We start from the raw sequence: 16,523 nt of genomic DNA, 5'->3' as shown, positions 1-16,523 counted from the left end.
TGCCAAAAAGGTTGGGTACCGCTGCTCTAAGCCACTTTAAAAAAATATTTAAACATTTCTGAAATTAGGATGTCTCTTAAAATCAGAGCATTCTGCAGTTATGATTGGTAGCATTTGTCTTTCTTATTGGTTCATAAGAGAATGGTGTGTCTTCCAACCATTGGAAGACACACCATTAATTTTGATGAAAGCTTGTAGACTGGAGATGTGATAGCACTAAGGAATTGCTAACTTTTAAAGTGTTACAATGATATTGTATTCATTATGAAAAGAATCTTTATCCCTTAGATATATATATTGAAATATTTATGGATGCTGTGGTATGCTGGGTTTTGCTTAAAATTAGTCTGGGATGGGGGTAGTGGGTGAAGACAAAGATGAATCAAGACCATGCGTTAAGGACTGCTGAAGTTAGGTGAAAGGTTCACAGGACTTTCTTATACTGTTCTCTCTACTTTTTGCATGTTTGAAAATTTTCATAATAAAATAAAAGGAGAAAAAAAGAAATAAGTTGTGTACACAAAAGGCTTTACCTCTGCTTTTTGTGAGACTGGGTCCCTCATTATTCAGGCCTCATCCTAAATGTCACCTCCTGGAGGGGCTCTCCCTGATTACCTGTTCTGTGGTTGCCTCCATTCCCCTTTCCTACTCCCCTCTGTAGTTGCTCTCTCTTTCATCCCCCTCCTTTTCTTCATAGCACCCTAACTTTCTGAAATTATTGATATGTTTACTTATTTGATTATTGTCCCCCTGATTGTAAGCTCTGGGAAGCAGGGGCTTTGCCTATGTGCCTGGCACATAGTAGGCGATGAGGAAATGATCGGTGACTGACTGATACAGGTCCCACTGCTACAGTGCCTGGCACGTGGTAGATAGTCAATAGATGTTGGTTTCACCCCTCACCCTGCTTGGTTCTCCATCTCTTTGATCTTGCACTTAGCTTATCTGTAAGACCTTCCCTTTCTGCCCCCGGAGGCTGGCCAGGCCTCAACATTTATCTTCTTCTCGAATTTCCACCCCATCCCTTGGTCTGGCCTTTAGCCAGGCCAGCCTTCAAACCCTGGTCCTTCTGGTGTCCCTTGTGGGTTTCTGTTCCTCCCCTATCTTGCTGTCAGCCATGTCCTGATTTCCAGGCACTGCCTCCTCCCTGGGATGACACTGGGAGTTTGTCATCCATTACTCTGAGGAGAGAATTCTGTGTCAACCTGGAACCTTCTGTGCAAAGTAACAGAAAACCCTACCAAAGAAAGAGGGAGCTAAATGGTTCTTATCACTGCCAGCCAAGGCCTAACCCCAGAGACATGGGTGGGCTCAGTGCCCTCCTCACCACGAGACTGCCTCAGAATGGAACGGGAGGGTGGGTGGTGGCAGTGGTATGGGGGCTAGGGGGTAGTCAGTGTTCTCTACAGAGCCCTTCCTGGAATGTTCACACATCCTAGCCATGGTTCCAGTTTATGCATTCAGTGCATCACCTTTGAAAGCATAGCCCCTGCTGGGATGCAGAGTAGGAAAGGTGCTGGGAGAAGGTAGGTGGAGACTCAAGTGGTGGTGAGTTCTGGAGCACGGAGAGTGACACCTGCTGAAACGGAGACGTGGGCAAGGTGCTGTAGGAGCAAGGAGGGGCGAGCACCTGCCCCACACAGGTGTCCCCAGACTTTTCCAGAGAAGGCGGGGTGAGTTGTTCTTGAAAGAGGACAGGGAGTGTGCCAAGCAGGAAAGGGAGGAAAGGGCGCAGTCTGAGCAAAGGCCTCAGCGGGATTGGAAAGGCGTGGACAGATGGGAGAGCTGTTGGGCGGGGAAAAGTGACAGTCCCCCTCCCTTCTGATTCTGCTGAGTTTGCATGTTGCACAAATCTGAAAATTGCTTTAAAGCTTAAAAACAGCATCTGCAGTTCAAGGTCGTTAAGTATTTAAAACCTTTTTAAAGAATCTGCTGGGTCTCCTAATGGAACACGGGGGACTCTGGAACATCCCAGCAGCTATTTGCCATTCCCCAGGGGGAGGCCCCAGGACCGTGACCTGCGTCCCTTTCATCACTCCATCCCCAGCACCAGCCTGGGCCTGGTACATACAGTCAACAGTGGGGTCTTGATTCCTGAAGTTGTGTTGTGTTCGCAGGTGCAAAGAGAAGAAATACAATTATGATCAATTGCCCACGACATCTGTCATCATAACATTTTATAATGAAGCCTGGTCAACTCTCCTTCGGACAGTTTACAGTGTCCTCGAGACATCCCCAGACACCCTGCTAGAAGAAGTTATCCTTGTAGATGACTACAGCGATCGAGGTGAGCCCCTGACGTGGGCTCTTGGAAGAGCCTGCCCTTCTGTGGCTGTGCCTGGGAAGCGAGAGTGTGACGTGGGACATATAGAACAGGCCTGGAAGGACAGGCTTCCTGCACCCCTGTGTGGCTGGCCTCTCCCCTCAGGGAGTTCAGAGCCAGGTAGGGGGAGGCAGATGTGATGGCAGAGGGCTCTACCACACGGTGCTACGGGACTCACCCCACCTGGGTGCTCAGGAGGGGATGGTTGACCTTAATCCTGAAGGCTGGGTTTGCAGACAGCAAAGGTGGAGGGAGGCGTTTCAAGTGGAGGGCACAGAATATGGAAAGGCTTAGAGGTGCAGTGCTGTGTGGACTGTGTAGGATCTGCAAGTAGTTCAGGAAGGATGGAGGGCTGGCTGCTGCAGTGAGTAGCAAGAGATGAATGGGGGTGGGTGGGGGGAGAGGGCTCAGGCCTTCGACCCGAGGCTGAGGAGTTGGGGCTTTGTCCTGAGGGCAGGGAGAGCCAAGGCAGAATTTCAAGCAGGAGACCAGTTTTGCTCTTTGGGGAATCCCTCTAGGCTGGAGTGTGGAGAATGGGGTACTAGGGAGCTCTGCAGGGAGGCCAGGGGGCTGTGGAGGTGGCCCAGGTGGGAGATGGAGGCTTGGAGTCGGGTGGGAGGGGAGGGCAGGGCAAGGGCAGGCGGGTGGAAGGAGGGGTACCCGGGAGGTGGCATCCACAGGCCCAGAAACTGGCTGAGGTGTGAGGCGGACCCTCGGGCTTCCGGCTTGGGTCTCCTGGTGAAGGGTGATGCGGTCCCAGAGCTAGAAAAGCCATTTAGGGCAGGAGGGGCAGGTCTGGCAGGGGAAAGGGGGCATTTGGCCTTGAACATGTTGAGTTTGGGATGAGATCAAAAAGGGGCAGCCTAGACAGAAGAACTGAAGCCAGGGAGAGGCATTCCATTGAAAGGGTGGTTGTTGTTCCTACAGACCTAACCAGTGACCTGGGATCCAGCAATTCACATGCAGTCCAAGGCTGGCCCTTTATGATTCAGTGAACGTTTTCTGAATGTGTACTAGGCGCTGGGGATTCCGTGGGAAACAAGACAAATCCCTGCTCTCATAAAAGTCACATTCTAGAGAGGTGGGTGGAGATGGTCAATAAACATATAAAGAACATAACATAATATATGCATCACATAGTACAACACAGTATAACATAGCATACCATAATGGAACGTGATACTATACTACAGCACGAGTAGGAAGTGCTCTGAAAGAATACTGGGAACAGGAGAGCGAGTGGGGCTTGGGCACCAGGCCTACTCTAGCGGGTGGAGGTCAGGGAGGCCTCTTTGAGGAGGTAGGCTTTAAGCCAGAAGCTAGAGAGGCAGCGCAGTGAAGGTCTGGGGAGAGGGGCCGGGCTGGAAGCAGCAGGTGCAGAAGCTGGAACAGCAGCCATTCTCCGGGTGGTGGAGGGTGACCTGGGGGATGAGGTTGCAGGGTGGGTGGGGCCAGATCAGGTGGGGCCTCGGAGGCCAATCTAAGGGGTTTAGCTTAAATAGGAGCCTGTTGGGAGCCGCCTGAGGGCTATCGGGAGAGCTGGAACGTCGCTAGGTCTTGGGGACTCAACTGTGCTGCCCTGTGGAGCAAGGCTGACGTTGGGGGTGGACACGGATGGAAGGGGGAGGGGCGTAGGGACTGCCATGGCCTTGCCTGGCTGGGGTTAGCCCTGTCCATGGAGCAGTAGTCAGCCAGCACATCTTTGGCCACTAGCTGACGTGAGGGCAGCTAAGCTGAAGTGAGGGGAAATGTCACGGCCCTGCAAGAGGGAGAGCTGTGGACTTGGTTGCTAGAGCCCGTTTCAAACCAAATCACCACCCCGGACCACCCATCAGGGTAGAGCCACTGCTTATTGGGCATCTGCTGCTTCAGGCTCTGAGGCTGGTCTGTCTGACTTCAGAGCCTGGTGTATAGGTCCTAATTGGTGGGTGTGCCGGGCTGTTCTCACAGAGACTCAAAATAACAGTGATTTACATGAGATAAAAATAGATTTCTCGCTCACATCACAAATCTGGGGTAATAGTCTAGGGCAGGTGTGGCCCCTCCGCGCTATTAGGGCCCAGCTCCTCCTGCCCTAAGTCTCCTTCTTCTCGAGGATGGTGCACTGCCTCTGTCTGCATAGCCCAGGCTGGGTCTTCACCTCCTGTTCACTCCCGTCAGCAGGAGGGTTTCAAGGGGACTGGGAGCTACACCTGGAAGTTGCCCTCAGTCCCACTGAGTAGAACAGTGTCACCTGGCCACACCTACCTGTGAGGGAGGCTAGGAACATCGTCTCTATGGAGGGTGTCCATGTGCTCAGCTGAAAAGCATGGGGAGAGTGAGTCTTAGGGGACAGCTGGCATTCCCCATGGCGGCAGGCAAGCCAGACTGGGGGTTGAGGCCTAGTGTAGCCTACAAGGTGCTGAATTCTGTGGTCAGGGGTCTTAGGCGAGCTTTACCATAACCCGTCATGGCACCTTGGGCAAGTCACTTGTCTTCTGAGCCTTAGTTTCTAATCTATAAATGGGTTTATCTACACTAATACCAGAGACTTGTGGTGAGGAATAAATGAGATCATGTGTAGGACAGAACCTCACGTAGCAGCCAGCTTATAGTAGACGTGCATCTCCATTTCCTTTCCTCCCAGGGTTGTTTTAAATATGTCTGTGTAGACACTGGTTCTGGGTCACACCGCATAGCCTAGAATCCCAGCTCCAGCACTTTGCAGCCGTATAGCCTTGAGCAAGGAGCTTAACCAGTTTCAACCTTGCCTTCCAGCCCTGTAAAATGGCATAATAGTAGTTCTTACCTTTCAGGGTCATTGTTGAGGATTAAATGAGATGAAGGTGGCAGCTTGCTACGTCAGGGTCTGGCCCATTGCTGGCACTTGTTCAGCGATAACTTCTGCTTTTATGAACTATTTAAAAAACGGCAGTGTGCCAAAAACGTTTCAGAAGTGTATTCATTCAGAAGCAAATATCAGATTATTTTCTCTTTATGGGATCAAGCAGCTGCTCAGCAGACAGGAATACAGCCCAGTACAGCTCAGTGCTCCCATAAATGTAAGGCCAAGACTGTGGGGGGACAGGACTTCCCCTCCCCATCGTGGTAATTTGTAAAGTCAGCAGGATGCCCCTCTCAGCGTGTATTGGAGGTAAGAAGTCCTGCCCTGCCCCCTCCTCCCACCCTTCCTGCAGGGTCAGTCTGAGCTGATGAGGGATGTCAGCGCCTTCCAGGATTGGGGAAGACAGTTCAGGCAGACAGAAAATTGATGCAGACCAAACCCATCCTGAGTGCTGGGTGGCTGCACCACAGTTTTCCTGTGTGTTCCCTGGGCAGCTTTGCTTGGGAAGTCACCTCCCTTATTCCTGCCATTAGCTTATATGCAGTTATATTTAGGGTTGAAAAAAAATCAACCAATGAATGTTTTTTGTTTCTTGTTTGAGTATCAAGAGTACTTAGGGAAACATTTCACAGACAACAAAGCAACTGAGAACATTATACAAAGTTTTCCCGTCACTGATGATTGAGGGGGACTTTGAGATGAAGCCCATGTTGATGTGGGGAGATTCTCTCATTTTTATTTTACCTGACTGGTTCTCACCTGCCTCCACCTACCCATCGAGAGGCATGAATCGGGACCTCTAGTCCCAAAGCCTGTGTGTGGAGTTGGGAGTCCTGGGGCCAGTTCTAGCTGTGGGCACATCCTTTCAACTCTTAAGGACTCATTTCCTCTCTTACAAAATGGGATAAGCATGTCCTCCTGACAAGTTTTGGATTTGTTTAACAAGGATGGGCAGCTGTGGAAGAAAGCTCTGGAGGCAGCGTTAAGCCTGCAGACTCGAGCCAGAGTCCCTGGGTTCACATCACGACTCCTCAGCTCACTTGTCTGCGACCTCGGCACGTCACTTAGCCTCTCTGCCATCAATGTTCTCATTCATAAAATGGGGACAGTAGTAGTACTTACCTCATAGGGTTGTTATGAGACTCATGTGAGTTCTATGAATCACTTGGACTGTAATTAGCACAGTAGGCTTTCTCATGTTGGCTGCCATTGTTACTATTATTACTGTGTCAACTGAAACGTACTTCTGAGAAAATTTGTGTTAACGTAATTGTATTATAAATAAAATTTATGTTAATATAATTCCATATAAATTAAAATTTTATGATGTGTTGCATAATTAACATAAATGAACAAAGTTTATATTAACACAAGTTTTTGGAAAAATCGTGGTTGGATGGTTCTTGTGCTTTTTATTTAAATGTTTACAAGTCAAGGTAATTTTGGGAGGTAATAGCTTTATTGAGATACATCCACATGACACATTCACTCATTTCAGGAGTACAGTTCAATGTGCGTGTGTTTTGAACGGGAGCATTTGGTGGTTCTGGAATCCTCCACCTCAGCCTCCCTGGCCTTCAGGGGCTTCCAGCCTTGGTTCCGGGTGCGGTGAGCACGTCCCTGGTGCAGAGCAAAGGAGGCTCGTGTCTACTTAGTCTTCTTTTGGGGACAGGGAGGCCCTTCAAGGACGCGGCTGGGGATGTGTGGCGGTGACCCTCGGTGTCCCGCTTGCCTCCCCAGAGCACCTGAAGGAACGCCTGGCCTCCGAGCTGGCCAGGCTGCCCAAGGTCCGCCTGATCCGCGCCAACAAGAGGGAGGGCCTGGTGCGGGCACGGCTGCTGGGGGCTTCCGCGGCCAAGGGCGACGTGCTGACCTTCCTGGACTGCCACTGCGAGTGCCACGAAGGGTGGCTGGAGCCGCTGCTGCAGAGGTGTGTGGACCGTCGGTGGGGGGCGGGGGGGAGGCGGGGGCCCTGACCAAACTGGCATGAGAGGCAGGGGTGCTGGGCTCAGATGCCCCTTGGGCAAAGCCTCTGTCCCTGGTAACAGCGTGGTAACAGTCCCTACCTCCTGGGGCTGTGGAGGCCGTTAAATGACTTAATACACGGACAGTGCTTAGAACATGCCAGCATGTGGGAGGTCCTAGATGAGTGTTTGCTTTTATTACTGCTTATTATACACGTTTATTGTAGAAAACTTAGTATGATCAACCAAGAAAAAAATATGGTCAGTCACACAGAATTGCACTCCTGGAGGGTATACATTTTGGTGTATTTCCTTCAAGCTGGGCTGACTTATTTATTACATGCAGTACCTACAATACCTACGGCCCACCCATGAAACTTTAAGGGACCCCCCCAAAAACATTTTTTGTTAATTTCTTTTAAAATCAGAATGGAAAATGAACATCATAATAATGAATATATAATAATGAATCTAGCCTGGATTGTTTGTCTTTTTACCAATATAGTCATAAAATATTGTTTTAATATATTTTTTATAGAGTCATGAAAGTATAAATATGGCTGTGTCTTCAAGGATATTTCCCCTTCTGTCCCACAGTCTCTTACACTCACCTTCTCATCTACCCCTGGGCCTACTTTTGTTCTCTTCTCTTCTCTCTTTCCCTTTCCATCCTACTGATTCAGCATCAGGAGCTGAGCTGGCAAGCCCAGAGCTCCTCCGGGTGGGAGAGGAAAGTTTGGGGGGTCTCTGTTTGGTCCCTTCCCTGTGGAGTGGTTGAAGGGCTGGAGGATCAGAGTCTGTGCATTTGGCAAACTGCTCTCCCTTGGCATCCAGCGCTTGGTTGTCAGGGTCTGTTTGAAAGCGCTAGGGACCCCCTCGCCTCTGTTCCTGCATGAGACTGAGCTCTGCTCTGCCACTTCCTGCTGTCCTGGTCCTTTGCTGCCTCTTTCTCCCGCTCAGCTCTGGTGAGCTTCACCCGCAGAAAGGACTCAGGATTCCTCAGGCCAGTGATGGACTCTGAGATTACTTAGAACATAGTGACAGCTAGGTGCTCACTCTGGAACCCGGACTAGTGAGTTCATCCTTCCCCCTTCCCCCACTGTGCATACAGAGGGCTGCCTCTAGGCCTGTCTAAAGTCATGGTAGGGGCACTTTTCCCCTTCAGCTGATTCATTAATGCCATCTAGAATTCCACTTCACCCCGTCCCACCCTTTGGAAAGAGCGAGGCAGCATTCCCCATAATCACGTCCTTGCTCCATACCTGGAGACGAAGGGATTCTCCCCTGGTTACCCTTTAGAAATAACTGGGGAACCTTAAAAACTCCTGGACTATTTGGAGGGGTAGATCCTGGCCTTCTGGATGTTTCAGAAGCTCCCTGAAGACTTGAGGGTGCACCAGAGTTGAGACACTGGAGTGTAGACTGTCCCTCAGGTGGTCCCAACCAGGCACAGTAGCCCCTTTCCTCCAGGGGCTTTTGGAAGTGGAAGATGTTTTTGGTTGTCACATCAACTGGGTAGTGCTCCTGGCATTTTACAAGCTGCTGTTGACATCTGGGGCAGAACCATTCTTTGCTGTGTAGGGCTGGACTGCACACTGCAGGATGTTTGGCATCCCTGGTCCCTGGCTCACAAGATGCCAGGAAACACTACCCAGTAACCACTGCTACTGGGCCTGCACGTTCTCTAACCATGATTTAGAATTCTTTACTCCAGTGCAGGCTCCCCCCGTTTTTCCCTTTCTTGCAAAAATTAGACTACCCGTGGTTCCAACCAGGTGGACTGCAAGTCACAAGTTAACGATTTATAGGTCTCAAATTCTAGAGAACTGCCCCCAAAATGTAACCCAGAGAAATCTGGCGTTCACACGTGGTTCAGTCTCGGTTCATGTTTCCTGGTGTGCTGTCAAATGCAAAGAAACACAGTCCGGAAGCCTGCTGGGATGGCTGGGCTTGTAAGAATGATTGTGGAGAGAACTGCTGAAGACTACGCACAAGCTGATGCTTGCAAAAGGAAATTATCACATTTTCCACTACGTGTAGCATTTAATAATAAAAAAGGTTAAAAGAAAAATATAGCAGTAGTTCCAGGTTCTCTGCCAGCCTCTTACAAACATTCCCGTAGGGAGTCCACATTAACCTATGAGTAGGTATATTTTTCCAGTGTAACCCATGAGGCAACAGGCTCTAAGCAGTTAAGTGACAATGCTAATGTTACACAGTAAATAAGAGGCAAGATTAAAATTTATTTTCTAACTCCAAAGCAGACCCTTTGGTCTGGGCGCATCTCTGTTCACAGGGAGATAATTATTTCTTGACTTGAAGATGTTTCATTTTAATTAAATGAAGAAATCTCTTGCAGTCTTGAAGAAACTGAAAATGTGCTTTCCGTTTTAAAATTTAGCTTTAATTTTGACATCATGACTTTCATAGAGGGATTCAAATTTAACCAGAATATCCCTAGATGGAATCAGAATATTAAAGCTGTGGGACTTTTCATATCAGGGCCAGAGTCCTAGCTCCCTGCCTCCCCCAACTGCCCAGCAGCCCCCTTTTGCTCACCTGCCAGGGCTGACTTGGCTGTAGTCCCCTGGAATAAGAGAAGCAGGCCTTTCTCAGACAGGTGTTCCTCCTTCTAGTGGAAGGCTGTTCTGACTGTTTTCAGGATCCATGAAGAGGAGTTGGCAGTGGTGTGCCCTGTGATCGATGTGATCGACTGGAACACCTTCGAGTACCTGGGGAACGCTGGGGAGCCCCAGATTGGCGGTTTCGACTGGAGGCTGGTGTTCACGTGGCACGTGGTTCCCGAGAGGGAGAGGATCCGCATGCGGTCCCCCATCGATGTCATCAGGTCAGGGGTTGACTTCTCTGAGCACGCATCTGGCCAACTTGTCAGTGAAGGCCCTCAGGAGGGATGGTTAGCTGTTGCCTCTCTTTTCTTTTTCCAGAGTATTTGTTTACTTTTATTAAAAATCATTGCTATATATGTGGATTTTATATTGGTATATATATATATATATATATATATTTTAAAATTTATTTTAAAAATTGTGTTGAAATATGTATAACATAAAGTTTACCATTTTAACCATTTTTTAAATGCACAATTCAGTAGCATCAGGCACATTCACAATGTTGTAGAACCATCACCTCTACATATTTCCAGAACTTTTTCATCAACCTAAATAGAAACTCTATACCTGTTAAGCAATAATTCCCTTTCCTCCCCTCCTCCAGCCCCTGGTAACTTCTACCCTACTTTCCATCTCTATGGATTTCCCTATTTTATGTACATCATATAAGTGGAATCACACAATATTTATCCTTTGGTGTCTGGCTTCTTTTCCTTAACAAAGTATTTTCAAGTCCTTCTAGAACTTCATTCCTTTTAATGGCTGAATAATATTCCATTGTGTATGCATCCACATTTTCTTTATCCATCTGTCTGTTGATGGACACTTGGGTTATTTCCACTTTTTGGTTATTGTAAATAATGCTGCTGTGAACAGCGGTACACTATTGTCTGTTTGAGTGCCTGTTTTCAGTTCTCTGGGGTATATACCTAGGACTGGACTTGCTATGGTAATTCCATGGCTAATATTTTGAGGACACACTGTCAGGCTCCTTCTGAGCTGCAGGGGATGAGTAGACCTGGGGGTACAGGGTCCAGCTTTGGCCAGTGGGTGAGCCTGGGTCTGAGAAGAGAAGGCTCAAGCGGTGCTGGGTTGCCCTCATTCTTGAGGTGTTGAAGTCATAGTCTGGCTTCTTCCTCTCCTTCCAAGTTTAGCACCAAATGGGAGACAGATGTAGGAGTCAGGCCAGTGGAGGTTGGACTTCAGCTTTATCACTGGGGTATTGACCCAGAAGTGGTGTCGTAGATCTGCACCCATGTTTGGCAGCTGGCCTGAATCCTTCCACCTGAGTCCAGACCTTGAGATGACCCAGTGCTGGCTGGAGAGGAACAACTGTGGAGACAGTGTTGAGAGACAGGGCTGGAGAGGTGAATGGGGCCAAGTCATATCCAGCCTTGAAGGCCAAGGAAAGGGGTTTGGACTTTACTGTGGGTGTTCAGAAGCCACTGAAGGGATTTGAGCTGGAAGTGACCTTATTTAGCCTGTTGCATTCTCTAAAGTCTGTGCTGTATGCCACATGGTGGGGGGTGGGGGCCTGGAGGGGATGGAGCTGCAGGCAGGGGCACCACTGGGAGGCGTTGCAGTCCTCCAGCTTAGAGATGATGGTGCAGGAGAAGATGGAGGGACATGGTGGACTCCAGAGACTTTGTGGTGGGAAAATTGGGAGGAATTGAATGGGAATGAGGGGAGGACGACTCAAGGATGACATGTAGGCTTCCACGGGAGCCCTGAGGGGTGGCATCCTGCCCAACCCCTCATTTAACAGGTTTGGAAACTGAGACACCAAGTAGGAAGGATCATATCAAGCGTCACATATGCAGCCTGTGATGCTGACACAAACTGCCCCCCCCCACACACACGCATGCACACACGCACACACGCACATGCTCAGGGACACTGTGGCCAGCTATCCTTCCCCTCCTGTAATATCCTTGGGCCTCAGTTTTCTCACTTGTGAAATAGGTATGAGCATATCCACCCTACCTATTTCCTAGCCTTTAGGATGAACACACATGAAAATGCTTTGTAGCCTAGAACCTTCTCTTCCATAGTCTTGCTATCCTGTTCTCATTGGCCCAGAGCTTGGAGTTCAGGAAAAGCCAATACTTTGTCAAGGCCTGGAAGCACTACTGGAGGATCTTAAATTTTTGAACTGTTAGGCTCTTCATGTTATATATTTCCCCATTTTTAAATGTATTCCTCTGCATCTCTGTGGTGTGTTGACGCTATAGCTTTCTGCGGGGGTAGGATGGAAGCCTTGGGCCATTTCTGAAACCAGTGCCATCTCCTAGATGAACCTGGAAGGGAGGAAACAGGGCTGGCTGAGGCAGCAGGCCAGAGCTGGCCGTGTGGGTCCTGCAGGGGAGGCCATTCCAGCAGGAGAGGCTCAAGCCCTTGGGGAGCTTTAAGATGCCAGAGTGGCCTCTACTGGCCGATAAAGGACATCTGTGAGGGCTGCACGAGCAAGGCCACCGCACCCTTACTTCTGCCACCCTCTTAGAACCTGGTCTCTCTCTTCTCATCTCTCCTTGTTGTCTGTGCTCCTAGAAGTACAAGGCTTTCTCTCACCCTTGGGCCTTTGCTCATGCTCCTGTCTTCTCGGAGGACCATTCCATGCCTCTTCTTGGCTAACTTCCCTTTGTGCTGCAGACCATGCCTCCTCCGAGAAACTTAGCTCTACCCGCCCCCCTCCGCATCTCATGGCTGCTTCTGCATTCCCGCTGGGCCCTAGGTTGGCCTTAGTCATCCCACACCTTGCTCTGTGCTTGCCTGGTGAGATGTCTGTGAGCTTCCCCAGGGCAGGGGCTATGGGGCACGTCTGTGCCTCCAGCCCAGTTCAGCACCAGGCCCAGAACGTGAACTCAGGGTATGCTTATATGGATGAATGGACTCCAGGCTTGTGGTGAGAAGGGATTCAACTAACTGTGATGGTTTCCTGCCGCTTACCTTGAATTATGATTCACACGCTTCTAGGTCTCCAACCATGGCTGGTGGGCTGTTTTCTGTGAGTAAGAAATATTTTGAATACCTGGGGTCTTACGATACAGGAATGGAAGTTTGGGGCGGAGAAAACCTCGAATTCTCATTTAGAGTAAGTATTCCAGTCTTCTGTTTGGACTCATTCTTAACCTGTTCTCTTTCTCTCTGGGAAGGATGTATTTGCTAGGAGAGCCTGGTGGACTTTTTCTCCATATTGGCAGTTTATCCAACGATCCTCAAAGATGACAGTGGCACACATATCCTGTAATCACGCCTGTCTTGTGTAAACTTTTTAAAAAAATACACTTTTAATAGATTTGGGGCTGGAAAGGGTCTTGCAAGTCTCACCTGGTTCTTTCCTCTCACTCCATAAAGAGGAGGGGCAGAGGCCGGAGGCGGGTAGCGACTGGCTGAAGGTCACTCACAGAGTGTATGGCAGAGACTGGACTAAAACACGGGTCCCTGCCTCCTGATCCCATGTTTTGGAGCCTTGATTTGCTTGACTGCTTGATAAAGTAGCCTCTTTACTTGGCACAGTGACTTTCAAACTTTGACACATAGCAGAATTGTTAGGGAAACTTGTTAAAAGTGCAGATTAACAGGCATGGTCTCTGGAAAGTCAGATTTGATAGATTTACGGTAGGGACTGGGAATCTGCCTTTTGTAATGAGCCCATCTATTGATTCTGCTGTATGTGATCCCCAGAGGCCCCTTTGGGAAAGCCCAAGCATTTGGGTGGATTTTCTAGTTAATTGAATCTTGCATTTTAAGTATCAAAACCTTATGTCGATGTTCGTGCTTTTAAATGGAAAATTTTAAACTTTACAAATATTTTATATGGTTTCCTGCTTTAAGAGTTAATACACAAGGCTTTGACTCTCCACTAAGGACTCACCTCCCCCCCCCCATTATAAGCACCAGTTGCTATCCTTGGTCATACATCCAGGGGACAATGGGGTATTCACAGCCGTTTGCCCCAGCATGCAAAGGCTCCAGATGACTCCACCTGCTGAGTTTTGGGGTGTGCTTTTAATGGTCTTTCTACCTCTTCCCCAGGTGTCAGGCTGCTCTGTCTGCCTCTAGAAGCTCTTCCTGTCCCCCTTCCAAACCTCTCTTCTTACTTGCTGCTTTCCTATCTTCTGTGGCTAGGAGACCAGGTAATCAGCCTGTGCTTTACATAATAAGTAAGTTCCCAGCGAGGTCCACTGTCGGTGCTCCTAGGAGTCAAGCGCATGCGCCTTAGTGCATGGACTTTGGGGTCTGGATTCCGATGGCTTAGTTGTCTTTGAGGCTGCTTTCTTGCTCTTTGACTGCATCCCGTGTCCTGAGTATCCTGGGGGAGTGGCCCCCTGCCCCATGGGGGGTGAGGCCTTGGCAGTGTTCACCGTGACCTCCGTGTGTCCAGCCTCCTTGCTCTGGGCATTGTGGACCTGCAGCTGACTTCCCGCTCACTCCCCACCCCACACCTCCTACCCGCTCTGTGTACAGATCTGGCAGTGCGGGGGGACCCTGGAGACACACCCGTGTTCGCACGTTGGCCACGTTTTCCCCAGGCAAGCTCCCTACTCCCGCAACAAGGCTCTGGCCAACAGTGTCCGCGCAGCGGAAGTGTGGATGGATGAATTTAAAGAGCTCTACTACCATCGCAACCCCCAGGCCCGCTTGGTGAGTTTCCCGGCCTGCCCACGCTCCATCTGGCTGCATCCGAACAACAGCAGCTAATTCTGTCCTCCTACCATAGTAGATCTAGTTCCAGAAATAGAGAGGAAATTGGGTGCTCATGACACTTGTATGGGAAACTTTATTCCTTCACTTACAGTAACAACAGACAGTTGATTCTCACTATTCGCAGCAGTTAATGCTGCATACAGGCACTGCAGTCACTGAATTTGGAACCAACTCTTGAGCCATTGCTCGTGGGGAAGTACAGGGTTAGAGTCCTGCAAACCTCTCGCAGGTGGACATTTTTGTCGATCGATCAATACATAACTTGGTTTTATGTGTGTTTCTGTTTAAATAATTTATTTAATATATAATGTTGATTGGTTACATTGAACTCATGCCCAAGTGAAGCTCATACAATGCACCTATTTTCTCCCTCCAGCACATCATAGCCTTCTTGCCCTAGGAACACTGGACAGCACTTCAGCGCTACGCTTGGGGGCCATTTAAAACAGTGAAATCACCAACACAATGCAGAACAATCTGAAAACCGTGCCACTAAATAGACCATGAACAGGACACTTGCTTACAGAACAAGAGCTGAGACGTGACCTCAGCTGGGAACATGCACGTTGGGTGACTGTCATGTTTTAGAATGACTGAAAGCGTGAAGACACCACAAGTATTGATTTTGGGGTTACAAATACATTTTAGCAAAGAGCCTCACTGCCTCTGACACACCACCTCTGCACACCCCAGGACAGGGTTCCCACTTACCTGTGTTCACATAACTAAGGGGCCACGTGGAAAGACAAGAAGCTCTGTCCCAAGACCTCTTTCCTGGCCACTTGATGAAACTCTCTTCTTGTGAATCCTTATAGCAGCCCTTCAGGGTAGCTCTGAAATTTTCATTTTATAGGTGAGAACACTGAAGCTCAGAGAGAGAGTGATGTAAGGAACTTGCCCAAGGCCTCGTAGCTGATGCGGGTAGAACTGGGTCCACCCCAGTGGATCTCTTTCTGCTCTGTGGAACCCTCGGGACCCTCACCCTGACCTCCCCTTTGGTCTCTCTCTGCCTCTGGGCTCCAGGGTCATTGTTTCCTCTCTCTTGCCCAGGGCTGCAGGGTAGAAACATCTGCTTTTCCCTGTCACCCAGTCTGAAACCCACAGATCCCTCTTCCTGATGGTTCCCAAAGAATAATATGTTAGTAAGAGGGGCACTGCATGCACCTTTTGTCTGAATGACAAGTGGCCATGTGTTGAAATGGATATTTGGTTGAAGATGAGATCATAGTGACTCTCATCAAAGAATGAACTTCTGGGAAATAAGGAGAAATTGGAAATTTTATTCAAATGTTTTTCCTATCATTACCATTTTGTTAAATGTTTAACTTGTCAAATTTTAATAGTTTAACGTCAGGGACAGTCCTATCTTTGCGCTCAGCATTGCTCTTGTGGTTGCACATTTGCTGTGCTAAATAGATGCTTGCTTTATTTAATTATTCAGAAGTTCTTAATCATTGGGGGCTTCCCTGGTGGTGCAGTGGTTGAGAGTCTGCCTGCTAATGCAGGGGGCATGGGTTCGAGCCCTGGTCTGGGAGGATCCCACATGCCGCAGAGCAACTAGGCCCGTGAGCCACAACTACTGAGCCTGCGCGTCTGGAGCCTGTGCTCCGCAACAAGAGAGGCCGCGATAGTGAGAGGCCTGCGCACCACGATGAAGAGTGGCCCCCGCTTGCCACAACTAGAGAAAGCCCTCACATCGAAACGAAGACCCAACACAGCAAAAATAAATTAATTAATTAATAAACTAAAAAAAAAGTTCTTAATCATTGGTTTTGTCCATAAAACTAAACTTCTACAAGTATTTATTATTGCAGTATTTTGCTCTTACTATCCGAAGAATATATTTAGACTTCAATAGATTGGGCATATAAGGTTTTCATTCATAATTACCTCTAGAATACTTACCTTTGTTTGGAAGTGAGTGTTCAGGTATCAGTGGTGAATCAGAACATTATGGCGTACGTGTGCTACTGACTTGTTGCTGGTCTGTGATCACACACTCATGGATGACACATGGGGCCAGGGATGCTGGTGCAGCCCCAGAATTCAGCTCCCTGTCCCATCTGCAGGTGCTT

The 16,523-nt window shown here is 48.8% G+C and overlaps 1 protein-coding gene across 1 annotated transcript in view; it reads left to right on the top strand.

Annotated features, from left to right (window-relative positions):
* The window catches only part of GALNT12 (polypeptide N-acetylgalactosaminyltransferase 12), a gene marked incomplete at its 5' end in the record, with an annotated part of 38,679 nt that overhangs the window by 11,909 nt on the left and 10,247 nt on the right, over positions 1–16,523 (top strand). Inside the window, 5 exons of the mRNA XM_082842391.1 lie at positions 2,118–2,287; positions 6,888–7,077; positions 9,774–9,959; positions 12,715–12,832; positions 14,209–14,385. Coding sequence (XP_082698517.1) covers positions 2,118–2,287; positions 6,888–7,077; positions 9,774–9,959; positions 12,715–12,832; positions 14,209–14,385 — 841 coding nt within the window. The remainder of the gene's footprint in view (positions 1–2,117; positions 2,288–6,887; positions 7,078–9,773; positions 9,960–12,714; positions 12,833–14,208; positions 14,386–16,523) is intronic.

Source organism: Leucopleurus acutus (genome assembly GCF_964270905.1).
Source record: "Leucopleurus acutus genome assembly, chromosome: 7".
In the NCBI taxonomy this organism is placed as follows: domain Eukaryota; kingdom Metazoa; phylum Chordata; class Mammalia; order Artiodactyla; family Delphinidae; genus Leucopleurus; species Leucopleurus acutus.
Note: the sequence above shows the minus strand (reverse complement) of the source record. Positions and strands in the feature narration are given on the sequence as shown.